This window comes from Zea mays, chromosome 8 (genome assembly GCF_902167145.1).
Source record: "Zea mays cultivar B73 chromosome 8, Zm-B73-REFERENCE-NAM-5.0, whole genome shotgun sequence".
Classification (NCBI taxonomy): Eukaryota; Viridiplantae; Streptophyta; class Magnoliopsida; order Poales; family Poaceae; genus Zea; species Zea mays.
Window position 1 is genome coordinate 25,372,346 of NC_050103.1, and position 12,663 is coordinate 25,385,008.

General features: G+C 45.7%; 2 protein-coding genes across 2 annotated transcripts; both read left to right on the forward strand.

Moving 5' to 3' along the window:
• The first annotated feature begins 3,179 nt into the window (after positions 1-3,179).
• Positions 3,180-5,420, forward strand: LOC100284971 (uncharacterized). Its single transcript, NM_001157866.1, is given in 3 exon segments — positions 3,180-3,535; positions 3,667-4,308; positions 4,725-5,420. Coding segments are annotated over 3 exon segments (1,116 nt in total). The 5' UTR covers positions 3,180-3,297; the 3' UTR covers positions 4,961-5,420.
• Positions 5,421-11,788: 6,368 nt separating this feature from the next.
• Positions 11,789-12,663, forward strand: LOC103636834 (basic-leucine zipper transcription factor A-like). Its single transcript, XM_020543414.1, has 4 exons — positions 11,789-11,880; positions 11,968-12,211; positions 12,291-12,395; positions 12,462-12,663. The coding sequence occupies exons 1-4, from the start codon at positions 11,789-11,791 to the stop codon at positions 12,591-12,593; spliced, it is 573 nt and encodes a 190-aa protein (XP_020399003.1). The 3' UTR covers positions 12,594-12,663.

The window sequence follows — 12,663 nt, forward strand, 5'->3', positions numbered from 1 at the left end:
TTCAAAATGTAGTTAAAATTGAGCAAAAATAAACAATAACTAACAATTGAAACATAATTAAACTAATCTTCCATACAACACATTCACCATTCATTAAGCAACTAAACATGAAAAAGAGAGGGAATAGACAAAAACTAACCATCTTATGCAACCTCATTTGAGAAAATAGAGAAAATTACCTATCTATACTCTTCTCTCTCACATGTGAAACCCTAGATCCAAAATGTGGCTAAAATTGAGCAAGAATGAACAAAAATTGACAAAGAAACATAAACCAACCTTTCTTATCCACCTTCTTCCAAGAAATGAAGACCAAAACCTCCCCCCTTATATTTTTGTGAAATCTGGACCTCCAAAATCGCCTCCAATGGAAGCTGGCTGCGAGCATACAGTTCACTGTCGCGGGGAAGATGAGTATTTATAACAGACAGTTCACTGGCGGTTGGTTTGAAAAACCGCCAGTGGAAACCTATTTCCACTGGCGGTTATCTTAACACAACCGCCAGTGTAAATAGGGTCTTTACACTGGCGGTTCTGTTACACCAACCGCCAGTGGAAATACCCTATTTCCACTGGCGGTTGTGTTAAGATAACCGCCAGTGAAAATGGGTTTCCACTGGCGGTTCCTAAGTCGGGTCCACCTTGTTTTTTTTACTGGCGCGTGATAACTGAAACCGCCAGTGATAATTTATGGGTGCCGCAGGCTTTGAGCTCTTTTCTACTAGTGCGTGTCCTGCTGCTCATCAGTCGTGGCCGGACTCTTCTCCATCATCGGCGGCGACGGGCGCACATCGATCAACGCAACTTTGTAGTCTAAACATGTTATCAGCACGTACGTATTGCTATCTCTCCATATATACAGTTATACACTCGAAAGGGAAGAAGTTGGTGATATATCAATTTATACTGTGTCATGGCTGTGGCATGCATATATCCATTGCAAGAAGGAGGAGGAGGAGGAGGAGGAGGAGGACTGGAGGAGGAGGAGGAGGCTAGTAGCAGGGTCGTCAACTCTGATGTGGTGCGAAGGTCAGCTCTACGAGACAATAATTCGGTGCATGTTCCGGCTCCTCCATCGCCAGCCGGTATAGTAGATGTAAAGATTCCTCCATGCATGTGTACACTCTAGCTAGCACAGTAAGATCGAGTACCTTCACATTAACGGATCTATAATTTTATAACGTGATATATATCGCATAAAAATAGTATACAATTTCTTAAAACCATATTATGCTTTGGTAAAACCGAATGCACTAATAAAATTAACGGATCTATAATTTTCTAACATGACATCACTAGTACAGAGAAGATCTATACGGGCGGTCGTAAACATATTTTTAGTGGCGTTTATCGTAACCGCCAGTGCTAGGGGCCAGTAAAAATCATCATTTTTACAGGCGGGTAACTGAAGACCGCCAGTGAAAATCGATTTTCACTGGCGGTCGACGTAATAAAACCGCCAGTGAAAATCGATTTTCACTGGCGGTCGACGTAATAAAACCGACAGTGCAAATCGTTTCCAGGAAACATAAAACAGATTTTAAAAATAGCAAAAAATTTTATTTGTATTAGCGCGCTACGCGGTTGTTAGTAATCGAACCGTAGACCTCACCCTCGCGCGTACCCTCCACTACCACTCCGTCTATGACATGCCTTGTGTCTAGTTTGTAGTTGTTTTCTCCACATATTACAATCATTTGAGTGTAAATTGCTTATTTGAGAACCTAAACCAATTCAAATAAAAAACTTGTCAACTACAAAGATAAATAACTTTTGAAGTTCTACAACTTTTATTTTGACACTTTTTTCATCCGAGGTAGTTTACAAAATTTGAATTTTAAATTTGACATACTTAGATTCAATTTTTGAGAACCGAAATGAGTTCAAATAAAAAAGTTGTCAACTACAAAGTTTCATAACTTTTAGAGATCTACAACTTTTATTTTGATGGTTTTGTCATACGAGGTCGTTTGAAAAACTCGAAAAATTAAGGATAAAAATGATTTCTAGTGGCGGTTCCTTAAGAAAACCGCCACTAGAAATAGCACAGTCGGTGGATAACCGGATCCGTCTGTAAAAATATATCGTCTCGTAGGTGTTGACCATTTTTCTACTAGTGCATATCGCATAAAACATATTATACAATTTCTTAAAACCATATTATGTTTTGGTAAAACCGAATGCACTAATAAATAACATGATAATAGTCACTAATATATGATGGTAGAGGGACTATTTTTAAAAAATATATATATAACACAAATACCCTCCTTAGCGAGCACTACTAAAAAAACTACTCCTTCCGTCCACAAATATTGTTCGTTCTTACTTTTTGAGGAGTCATTCATTTTTAACTTTAATCATATTTATATAAAAAATATTAATATTTATAGTACATAATTAGTATCATTAGATAGATCTTTAAATCTATTTTTGTAGTTAAATTATTCGAAGATATAAACGTTGATAATATCTTCTATAAATCTAGTCAAACTCAAGAAAGTTTGACCGACACGAATTCCATAGCAACAAACATTTGTGGAGAGAGGTTTCGTAGTTAATTTATAGCGGATAAAAGATGTTATTATAAAGAAAAATAAAGGGTAACCAATGCAAAACCCAAGTAGCATAGTTAACATATAGAGGGATAAAAAAGTAGATAAACAAAAATTAAGATCCAGCATGGTAGTTAATTTCTAGAGGATAAGATATACTAAAACAAAATTAAGATGTAGCTTGGTTATGTCGTCGTGTACTGGTGAGAAAACAGAAAAAAAATCACCACTTTACGATGCTAACCGAGAAGTTTCGTTCTGAGTTTTTACGATTTGACAAAATTACGATCTTACTTGAAGGTCAGTGGTCAGAGAACGATTTTGACAACCTTTCTTGTACTACAGGCGGTTGTTGAAGTGGCTGGATGCATGGAGCTCAACTACAGGCGGACGTCGTGCTCATGACTGCGTCATGCATGCCAATTAATTAGCCACCACTCCATCGAAAGGACCCGATCAAACTTTAGTCTAGGCCAGTTGCACTCGTCCTCCTCTTCTCGCAGCAGCCAGCAGACCAATCGGGACAAGCAAACTCCCCCGATTAGTTTAAGCAGCCCGGGCCCGGCGACGACCAGCTCCGTTCCGCGCGGGGATTTAAACGCGCGAAGCGAGAAGGCACGCAGCAGGCGGCAGCGGCAAGCAACGAACGCGATCGCGCGCCGACGACGACGCGCGGTGCCGGCGCCTGGTGGTGCCGTGTTGCGGACTCCGCTGCATCGCCTCGGTCGGTCGTCGTCATATCATGGGTGTCCGGCTGCCGGTGGCGTGGTCCGCCGTCCTCGTCCTCCTCGTGCGGGCGGCCGTGGCGCGGGAGTACGCGGCCATCTTCAACTTCGGGGACTCCCTGGTGGACGCCGGCAACCTGGTGGTGGACGGCATCCCGGACTACCTGGCCACGGCGCGCCTGCCCTACGGCATGACCCACTTCGGCTACCCCACCGGCCGCTGCTCCGACGGCCGCCTCGTCGTTGACTTCATCGGTACGCGCGCGCGCGCGCGTGGATACAGATACACATGTTGCATTATTCTATATGCTGTGCTGGCCACTCGATCGATCGGTCTAATAACCGCCGTATTTGCTTGCGTGTCCTCCTCCCCGGCGATCGAGCAGCGCAGGAGCTGGGCGTGCCGCTGCTGCCGCCGTCCAAGGCGAAGAACGCGACGTTCCACCGCGGCGCCAACTTCGCGATCACGGGCGCCACGTCGCTGGACACGCCCTTCTTCGTGGAGCGCGGGCTGGGGAAGACGGTCTGGAACTCGGGGTCCCTGCACACGCAGATCCAGTGGTTCCAGGACATGAAGCCCAAGCTGTGCGGGCAGGAGCAGGAGTGCCGGGACCTGTTCCGGCGGTCGCTGTTCATCGTGGGCGAGTTCGGCGGGAACGACTACAACTCGCCGCTGTTCGCGTTCCGGCCGCTGGCGGAGGCGCACGACATGGTGCCGCACGTGGTGGAGTCCATCGGGCGGGGCGTGGAGCGGCTCATCGCGGAGGGCGCCGCGGAGCTGGTGGTGCCCGGGGTGCTCCCCATCGGCTGCTTCCCCGTCTACCTCTCCATCTTCCGCAGGCAGCCGGCCGGCGGCTACGGCGCCCGCAGCGGCTGCGTCAAGGAGCTCAACACGCTGTCGTGGGTGCACAACGCCGCGCTGCGCCGCAAGGTCGAGGAGCTCCGCGCCAGGCACCCCGGCGTGCGCATCGTGTACGCCGACTACTACACGCCGGCCATCCAGTTCGTCCTCCACGCCGAGAAATACGGTATCTTGTTTATAAGATCACGGAAATTCGTCCGTTCACGCATTCAAAAAAGTATGGGGGACGACGACGTGCGGGAGCGAGTAATAATTGAAGCAGAAGCGGCCGCGGCACGTCGCTGGGCGAATCTGCCTTCCATTCCATCGCTGGCCGCTCAACCGGAACCCAGGGGCGAATCTGCCTTCCATTCCGACGAGAAATCCACGGTCTTACGCGGGCAGGGACGCATTTCTGGGCGAACAAACGAATCAAGCGTGGCGGGGCGGGGTGGTTGGGACGGCTGCGTGTTGGCGCGGTCCCGTGACCTCATCGATCAGCCTAAAATAAAAAGAGAGCGACTTTGAAGCGCGCGGGCCTCTGCTCTGCTCTCGAACTTGCGCTCCATGTTCTGAGAAGATTGTTTCTGCTGTGCGCCGCAGGGATGCTGAAGCAGACGCCGCGGGCGTGCTGCGGCGCGCCGGGCGTGGGCGAGTACAACTTCAACCTGACGTCCAAGTGCGGCGAGCCGGGGGCGTACGCGTGCCCGGACCCCTCCAACCACTGGAGCTGGGACGGCATCCACCTCACGGAGGCCGCCTACGGCCACATCGCCAGGGGCTGGCTCTACGGGCCCTTCGCCGACCCGCCCATCCTCGACGCCAAGCACCTCGGCTAACGTCGTCCATCCACCGTCTTCTCCAACGCCGGCCCCGCCCGCCCAGTACAGACTACTCCTCCGGCTCTGGGCGCCGTCGTATGTGCGTCCTTATTACCGACCTGCAAATTGGATTGGTTGCTTGTAGTAGAAGTGTAGAGAGAGCGAGACAGAGATAGATGACAAACACGAAACGAACCGGAAGGAGGACGATAAGGCGCGCGTGCCGGCCGGTCTTCTACTCCTCTCTGTTCATAGCTGTCCCATATCTATCGTAGTCAAGAAAACTGAGCAGGGAAAGAAACCGGGCGATATTTCTGTTGCATCTTGCTTTGTTTGAGAGTGTGCGTGCGTGTGCGGCCAGCTCGATCTGAAGTCGATAGGCAGGTGCGTCGCGTCGTGGATGAACTGGTCCGTGGACGTGATCTTGTTTATTTTTTTAAGGAGCAGGTGTTGTCAAAAGTCCATCGCTAAGATGTGCTTAAGGATCTCAGCCCAGGAGACTGATTTTAAAGACCACCGTAACAATAACACGGCACTCGAGTCTTTGAGTCCTGTTAAGGACGAAGGGAATAGCCTAATATTAAATGACATTATATAAAAGTATCTAAATAAGATGACTCTCCATATGCTAAAAGGCACATCGGACCGTCCGATGCAGCATGATTAGAGCTGGGCATTCGGTCTATTAGAGTAATTTGGTTCGATCTATTCGGGTTTTTTAAATTTCGGATTCTGAAAAATAAGAACCGAAATTTTCAAAAATAATTTTAGAAACTGAACCCGAATAGACCCACAAATTCGGTTCGGTCTATTCAGTCCACCAAATAGACCCGAATAGTAGAGAGACTAGTATATTTTGTTAAACTATATACAATGAATAATTAATTGGAAGTACTATTATTACAACAGGTGTCTATAAAAATAGCATATATATATATATTATCGTTAAGATGATATTATAATTTTTAGCTAATAAGTTCATAAATCATATAATAATATCATCACATATTAAGAGTTTTTTATACTTCGAGTTATTCGGTCTATTCTGGTTTTAATGGTTAGTAACTGAACCTGAACCCATACCCTGAAATATAGCACATATAGGAACCGAACCCGAACCCAAAAACCCGAATAGACCGACAATTCGGTCTATTCGGGTTCGGTTCGGGTTCGGATTAGGTTTCGGTTTTAAAATGCCCACCCCTAAGCATGGTGACCATTGGTCGAGCTGACGTGGCTGGCGCCGATTGCACAGTTGACCGTTGTCGCAAACGCGAGGCTAATACACCGGACCGGACAGTCCGGTGAATTATAGCCGGCGAAGTCCTCGCCAAACCGAGAGTGGCTTGTTTGGCCAGCTAACTAGCCCGAATCCGGTGCACACTACACCAAAATAAGCAATTCCGAGAGGCCAATAACTTCCTGTTGGGACCAATGCTTCGTCGCCGAAGGTCCTGCAGAAAGAGACAGCTTCGGCTGAAGCTGCCCGTACGTGACGCCGAAGGTATCATTCATGAAGCTTTGATAATACAACATATCCGAAGGTGAAGGGACGAACCGACTTAAAGATAGGATGACCTTTTAGTCCATAAAGGTCTGAGTCAATGTTGTAAACTTTTATGAGGGGCATGATTGTAATTCCTCACAGGCTGTGTCCTGTGCCTATAAATAGTGAACAATATTCCTTTACTGTTCACGCATTCTTGCAATTGCAATCGCATCACTCGGAAATTATTCTTTGCCAAGGCAGAGGTATAAATGTATCTAACATTTGAATACAACGAGTTTGTATAATATGAAATTGATGTTGTTTATTTATAATTTACTTGTCGTTAATGTTTCATATCTCGAATTATTTTATACAATCTCTGAGAGTTCTATTACGAAGATCTAACCTTCGTAATTGTACCGTCTTTAACCTTCGTTCGAAGTTCATTAAATCCTTAAGGAAATAATGCTTCAGCGGACGGAGGGCATTAACATTTAACATTTTATGTTGCCTTGTTCTTAATTCATAGCATTTGAGAACGAGTCCCCAACACTTCCTATGAGTTTTTTTCAAAACCGTAGGACATTAATAATTTTCGAGAGGTGACTGGGGCCTCTCGGAAGTTACCTTAACTTCCGACGGCTGGCACAGTGCCTCTCGGAAGTTGCGTTAACTTCCGATGGCTGGCACAGTGCCTCTCGGAAGTTGCGTTAATTTCCGACGGCATGCACAGTGCCTCTCGGAAGTTGCGTACTCAGGCGTTGACTAGTCGCTGTAGGGCTTAACTTCCGACGGTTTTGCCCAGAGCCTCTCAAAAGTTACGTTTTTAGGATAACGGCGTGCGCGCTCGTCTCTGTCCATCTTGCATTTTCCAACCTGCCGTCGTCTCTGTCTGCGCTCCCTGCTCCTCGCCGGTCCGCCACGCCGCTCGCCGGAACGGCCCGCCGCTCGCCGGGGCAGCAGACGGCTCGCCCGCCCCGCGCCCGCCCATCCCGCGCGCCCCGGCCTGCTGCGCTCGCCACCGCCGCCCGCCGGCTGCTCGGCCGCCCCGCCGCAGCCGTCTGCTCGGCCGCCCCGCCACCGTCGCCCGTCCTCTCCTGCTCGCCCAGCCTCGGCGGAAACCGAACTCGTTCAGACCACAAGCGACGCATGCAGTGTCGTTGCCCCAACGCCGTCGCGTCACCGTTTCGTCGCTTCAGGTAACAACTTCCGATTGTTTGTATTTTATTTTTTATTCAATATACTAACTTTTGAGAGTCAACTGATTTTAAACCGTAGGAAGTTATGTTAATTAGGCTAATCAACTTGAGAAGCTAACTGTTGCATATAATATAATTATGTTAGCATCTTGTTTGTTACAACTTATGTGTCATAAATCGTTGCTCTAGCGGTCTCTTATGGGTGAATCACATGTTCTACTGTTTTAGCATCAAATATGGTGGGTGAGGACCGTCGATGGATGTATGAAGGTTGGCGTATGAATGATCCCTCAGTAGAGTGGATAAGAAAGACAGAGGATTGTATTGCTCGTGCTTTTACTTTGCCAAGAACTAGCATAGATGTGCGGTGTCCATGTAGTATGTGTCGTATTTATAGATGTTAAGACAAGAGAACTCTGTCGGGACACCTTTGCAAATATGGCTACATGCCTGACTATGAAGTCTGGGTGTATCACGGCGAGGAGTTTCCCCGTGAAAATGCATCGGAAGCCCACAACAATGACGACGTGGAATACGATAGAATGGATGAGATGCTTGAAGATTTAAGGGGGATCCTAATTTAGTGTTTCCACCAAATCCTGAGGAGCCACCTCCTCCAGAGGTTAAAAAGTTCTTCGACCTTCTTAAGGCTACAGAAGAGTCGTTGCACGAACACACAACAGTTTCCATCCTTGCTTTCGTGACTCGATTTATGGCTATTAAGTCTAAGTTCATGTTCTCGAACAATTGTTACAACGAGCTCTTGAGCTTAATCAGCGAAGTGTTTCCACCAAATCACAAGATGCTGAAAGACGTGTATCAGTGCAGGAAACTGCTCTCTAGTCTAGGTATGGACTATCAGAAAATCGATGTTTGTCCAGATAATTGTATGCTGTTCTGGAAGGATCATGAGAATGATAGTAAGTGTCTAAAGTGTGGCAAGTCGAGATATGCAGAGGTTAAAAACGATGATGGTGAAATGGCCACATCAACTGTAGCCCAAAAGCAACTTCGTTATATGCCTCTTGCGCCTCGTGTTAAGTGTTTGTTTCTTTCGAGGAACACAGCTAGGCACATGAGATGGCATAAAGAACGTGAACGAGAGGACACTCATGTGATGACGCACCCTTCTGACAGTGATGCGTGGAAGGCTCTAGATGACTTTGATCCAGAATTTGCTAGTGAAGCGAGAAATATTCGAATTGGGTTGGCGACAGATGGTTTCACACCTTTCAATACGAACGCGACATCATATTCTTGTTGGCCTGTATTTGTTATTCCATACAACCTTCCACCTCATATGTGCATGAAATATGATTACATGTTTCTTTCCCTAATTATTCCTGGTCCAGACCATCCTGGGAAAGGGCTAAATGTGATGATGCAACCCTTGATCGATGATCTCAAAAAGTTATGGAAAGGAGTCGAAGCATACGATTGCTACAAAAACGAGATATTCACACTTCGAGTTGCGTATTTGTGGTCCATTCATGATTTCATGGCATACAGTTTATTTGCTGGATGGAGCTGCCATGGAACTCTGACATGTCCAATATGTGGCAAGGATACAGATTGTTTCCGCCTTGAGTTTGGAGGGAAGATCTGTTACTTTGACTGCCACAGATGCTTCTTGCCCCAAAAACACCCGTAAAGGTTCGAGGTTAACACCTTTAAGAAGGGCACTATCGTGACAAAGGGACCGCCCAGGCGTCTTAGCGGAATAGAGATTGAGGTTATGCTTAATAATTTGAAAGAGAATAAAAGTGGTGATGGATACATAGGTTTTGGAACCGAGCATAACTGGACACATAAATGTGGTTTATGGGAACTACCTTATGTTAAGGCATTGATTCTGATGCATAACATTGACGTCATGCATCAGAAACGTAATGTTGGTGAAAGCATTCTAAGTACTTGTATGAATCTAGGCGACAAAACAAAAGACAATATAAAGGCCAGAAAGGACTTAGCAAAACTTTGTAACCGACCAACCCAGGAACTCGATGAAAATGGAAAAAAGCCACGTGCTCAATTTTGTCTAAAACCTAAACAGAAGAAAGAAGTAATGGAATGATTGAAAAATTTGAAATTCCCAGATGGTTATGCGGCCGGGTTTAGGAGAGCTGTGAACTTGAAGACAAAGAAAATAACTGGATTGAAGAGCCATGATTATCATATAATGATGGAAAGGCTCCTCCCTATAATGTTCTGTGGGTACTTGAAAGTCAGTATCTGACAGGCGTTAGCTGAGTTAAGCTACTTTTATAGACAACTTTGTGCTAAAGAAATAAACAAAGATGTGATGGAGAAGTTGGAGATAGAAATTCCTGTCCTTATATGCAAGTTGGAAAAAATATTCCCCACAGGATTCTTCAATTCATTTACATTATGCTCATTTACTAATTTGATTTTGTTTTAATAACAGGATGTCTAAAAAGGTCAAGCAGCTCGCTAAGGGACTAGCGAGGAGAGCCTCCATTTTTGGGAGAAAGGAGGACTTAGTGTTCTAGGGCACTAGTTCAAGCTCGAGCTGGCGTAGAGCTTTGTTGGAGCATGTTACAGAGTTGCAGGGTCAGACAGTCGGCGTACAGAGGAATGAGGTAACCAATACATTTGTTTTGTAATGTAATATTTGTATGAGTTCGAATAACTAAATTATTAATTTTGTTCTGTAGGATGATCTTGAAGACGAGGAAGAGACAGAGGAGTGGAGACAAGTGGAAGATGTTGAGGATGTCCAGGGTAGGGAGGCGGAGACAGGGTGGGGTGAATGGCCCAATGATGCAAGTGGGTGGCCAGGAGATGGAGGGTCGGGAGTTGGGGGAGCTAGTGGGTCAAGGGAAGGGGAAGCTGGTGTTTCAGGAGGAGGTTCTAGAAGCGGGGGATTTGGAGGGTCTTCACAGGTCCGGAAGCCGCGGAAGACTAGTTGGGTCCCCCCTCCTAAAGAACCAGTTAACAAGGTTGAGATAATCCCGACTGGAGATGGGTAAGAGCATCTTTGCTTGTTCTTATGTCTTACACATTGAGGATAAACAATTATTTTTTGAATTTGACAATTGTGCTTGTGTTGTTAGGGCTTGGCTGGATAGTAATTTCACCGGCAAAGATCGTGTAAGGCAAGTAAATAAAGTGTTGGGCAATATCTGTCATATGAGATGGCCTGTATTGGTGATTGAGGATGGTATTGAGGTCCCTGTCACAAGATGGGATCAATACGGCCTTGCGGTTAACGTGCAACATGGGAATGCACAAGGTGCAATTTGTCACGACTTCTGGGTATGTTTATCTATCTTCTTGCCAAGTTATCAGCTCAATGATTGATTCATATTATGGATTCTTGACTATGTTTCTTTTTCATAAATATTATAAGTTGCCTGATGGAGATACTCATACCGAGCATGCACACTCCGTGTTCCATAGGAACATGGCAGATGTTGTTGCGGATATGATGTACTATGTTCGAATCCAGGTGATTAATCAAGCTATGTTGAGTAGTGAAGGACGACGTGCAACCAGTAAGAGCGAGGCGTCACAATATGGACTTTCTATGACTGAGCAAGATTTTCTTCAGGTAATTGATGTTTTTGCTTATGTTGGAAAAAATTTCGTTCCTTGTATATGTTACAGTTACTTATAAATGAATTGTGTTTCTGTAGCATTCGATTCCATGGATAGCCGCCAATGATGTTGCTTGGCGTGCCTTATGTCGTTATTGGGCTTCGGATAATTTCAAGGCAAAGTCTATATGACAAAGTTCCAATCGTGGAACCGAGTCGTATCACAAGTATGGAGGTGATGATCACTTTCGTTTGGCAAAATGAATGGTAAGTACAGGAAGCTAGCAGTGGTGTAGTGCCCAGTGATGATCATGTTTTGTTGATTGTATATGACTTGATGTCATTTCTAATTATAATGTTTGTCAAATGTACGTACAGGAAGCTAGCAGTGGTGTAGTGCCCAGTGATGTTCAAATATACCTGAGGGGGCACAGAGGACCAGATCCTGCAAACCCAGATGTGTTGTGTAGCCAAAAGGCAACAGATTGTCTGGTGAGTGTTTTGAAATGCTTGGTAGATTTTGTTCATATGAATTTTTGTATGTGCCCAGTGATGTAAGATTGCATTGTTCTTTTGTATGGAGGCTGCATATGGTGAGGCGATGTCTAGTCAGCACGGATCGGACTATGACTGGAGGACCGCACCTATTGATCCTCAGGCTGTGTATGCAAGTGGTGGAAAACCCCATGGAAGGTGTGGACTCTACATACCTTATCTTGTTTCATCGGTTTAAGTACAATAGATTTATTTTGAATCTGTCGTGATGTTACTTGTTTGGAGGTACTCGATGTTCGATAACGTCATCGACTCGAGCAAGGTGACGGTTCAAAGGGGAGGTTCGTCGAGGTCTGCTGCTCGTAGCTCCCATCGCTCTACTCAGGATACTGCAGAAGTTGAGCGACTACGAGAAGAGCTTAGGCAACATCAGGAGCGACAAAGGGTTCAGGAGGAATACTTGAGGCAACATGCTGCACAACAAGAATACTATGCTACTCAGTTTCAACAACAGCAAGCACTGATACAAGTAAGTTCAAAAAGATCTTTCATTTTAAGTTATGTATTGATTTAAAACACTGACATTAATGTGTTCGGAAATTTGGTAGCAACTAGCACAAGCCCAAGGAATACAGGTTCCGATGGCCCCCCCACCTCCACCTCCCATACACTTTCCTTGGCCTTCACCTCCACCTGTACCTACCGAACATCAGGTATGCAAATTTATCATAATTTACTTGTTATATTACGGTGTAACTCCATGAATGTCATTTGTATAGGTATATGAGACTCCTCCAGCTACCTTGTCGGTGCAGCAACAAGATGACGACTTAGACTTTATCAATGCGCTCTTTGCCAGTGGAGGTAGCGAGCATCACTCTTCGCTATTTCCTGATGTTGATCGACAGTAGTGGGCTTCCATTCGATGTGTTTTGTGAGACTTGAAACTTTTGTGTCTTGTGAGACTATTGTGAATTGTTA

Bases quoted from the DNA above. Each gene is read 5' to 3' on its own strand.
- LOC103636834 (XM_020543414.1), top strand. From the start codon at position 11,789: ATGTCTAGTCAGCACGGATCGGACTATGACTGGAGGACCGCACCTATT. The intron at 11,881-11,967 runs GTGTGGACTCTA...ACTTGTTTGGAG, and splicing joins GGTGGAAAACCCCATGGAAG to GTACTCGATGTTCGATAACG. The intron at 12,212-12,290 runs GTAAGTTCAAAA...GAAATTTGGTAG, and splicing joins AACAGCAAGCACTGATACAA to CAACTAGCACAAGCCCAAGG.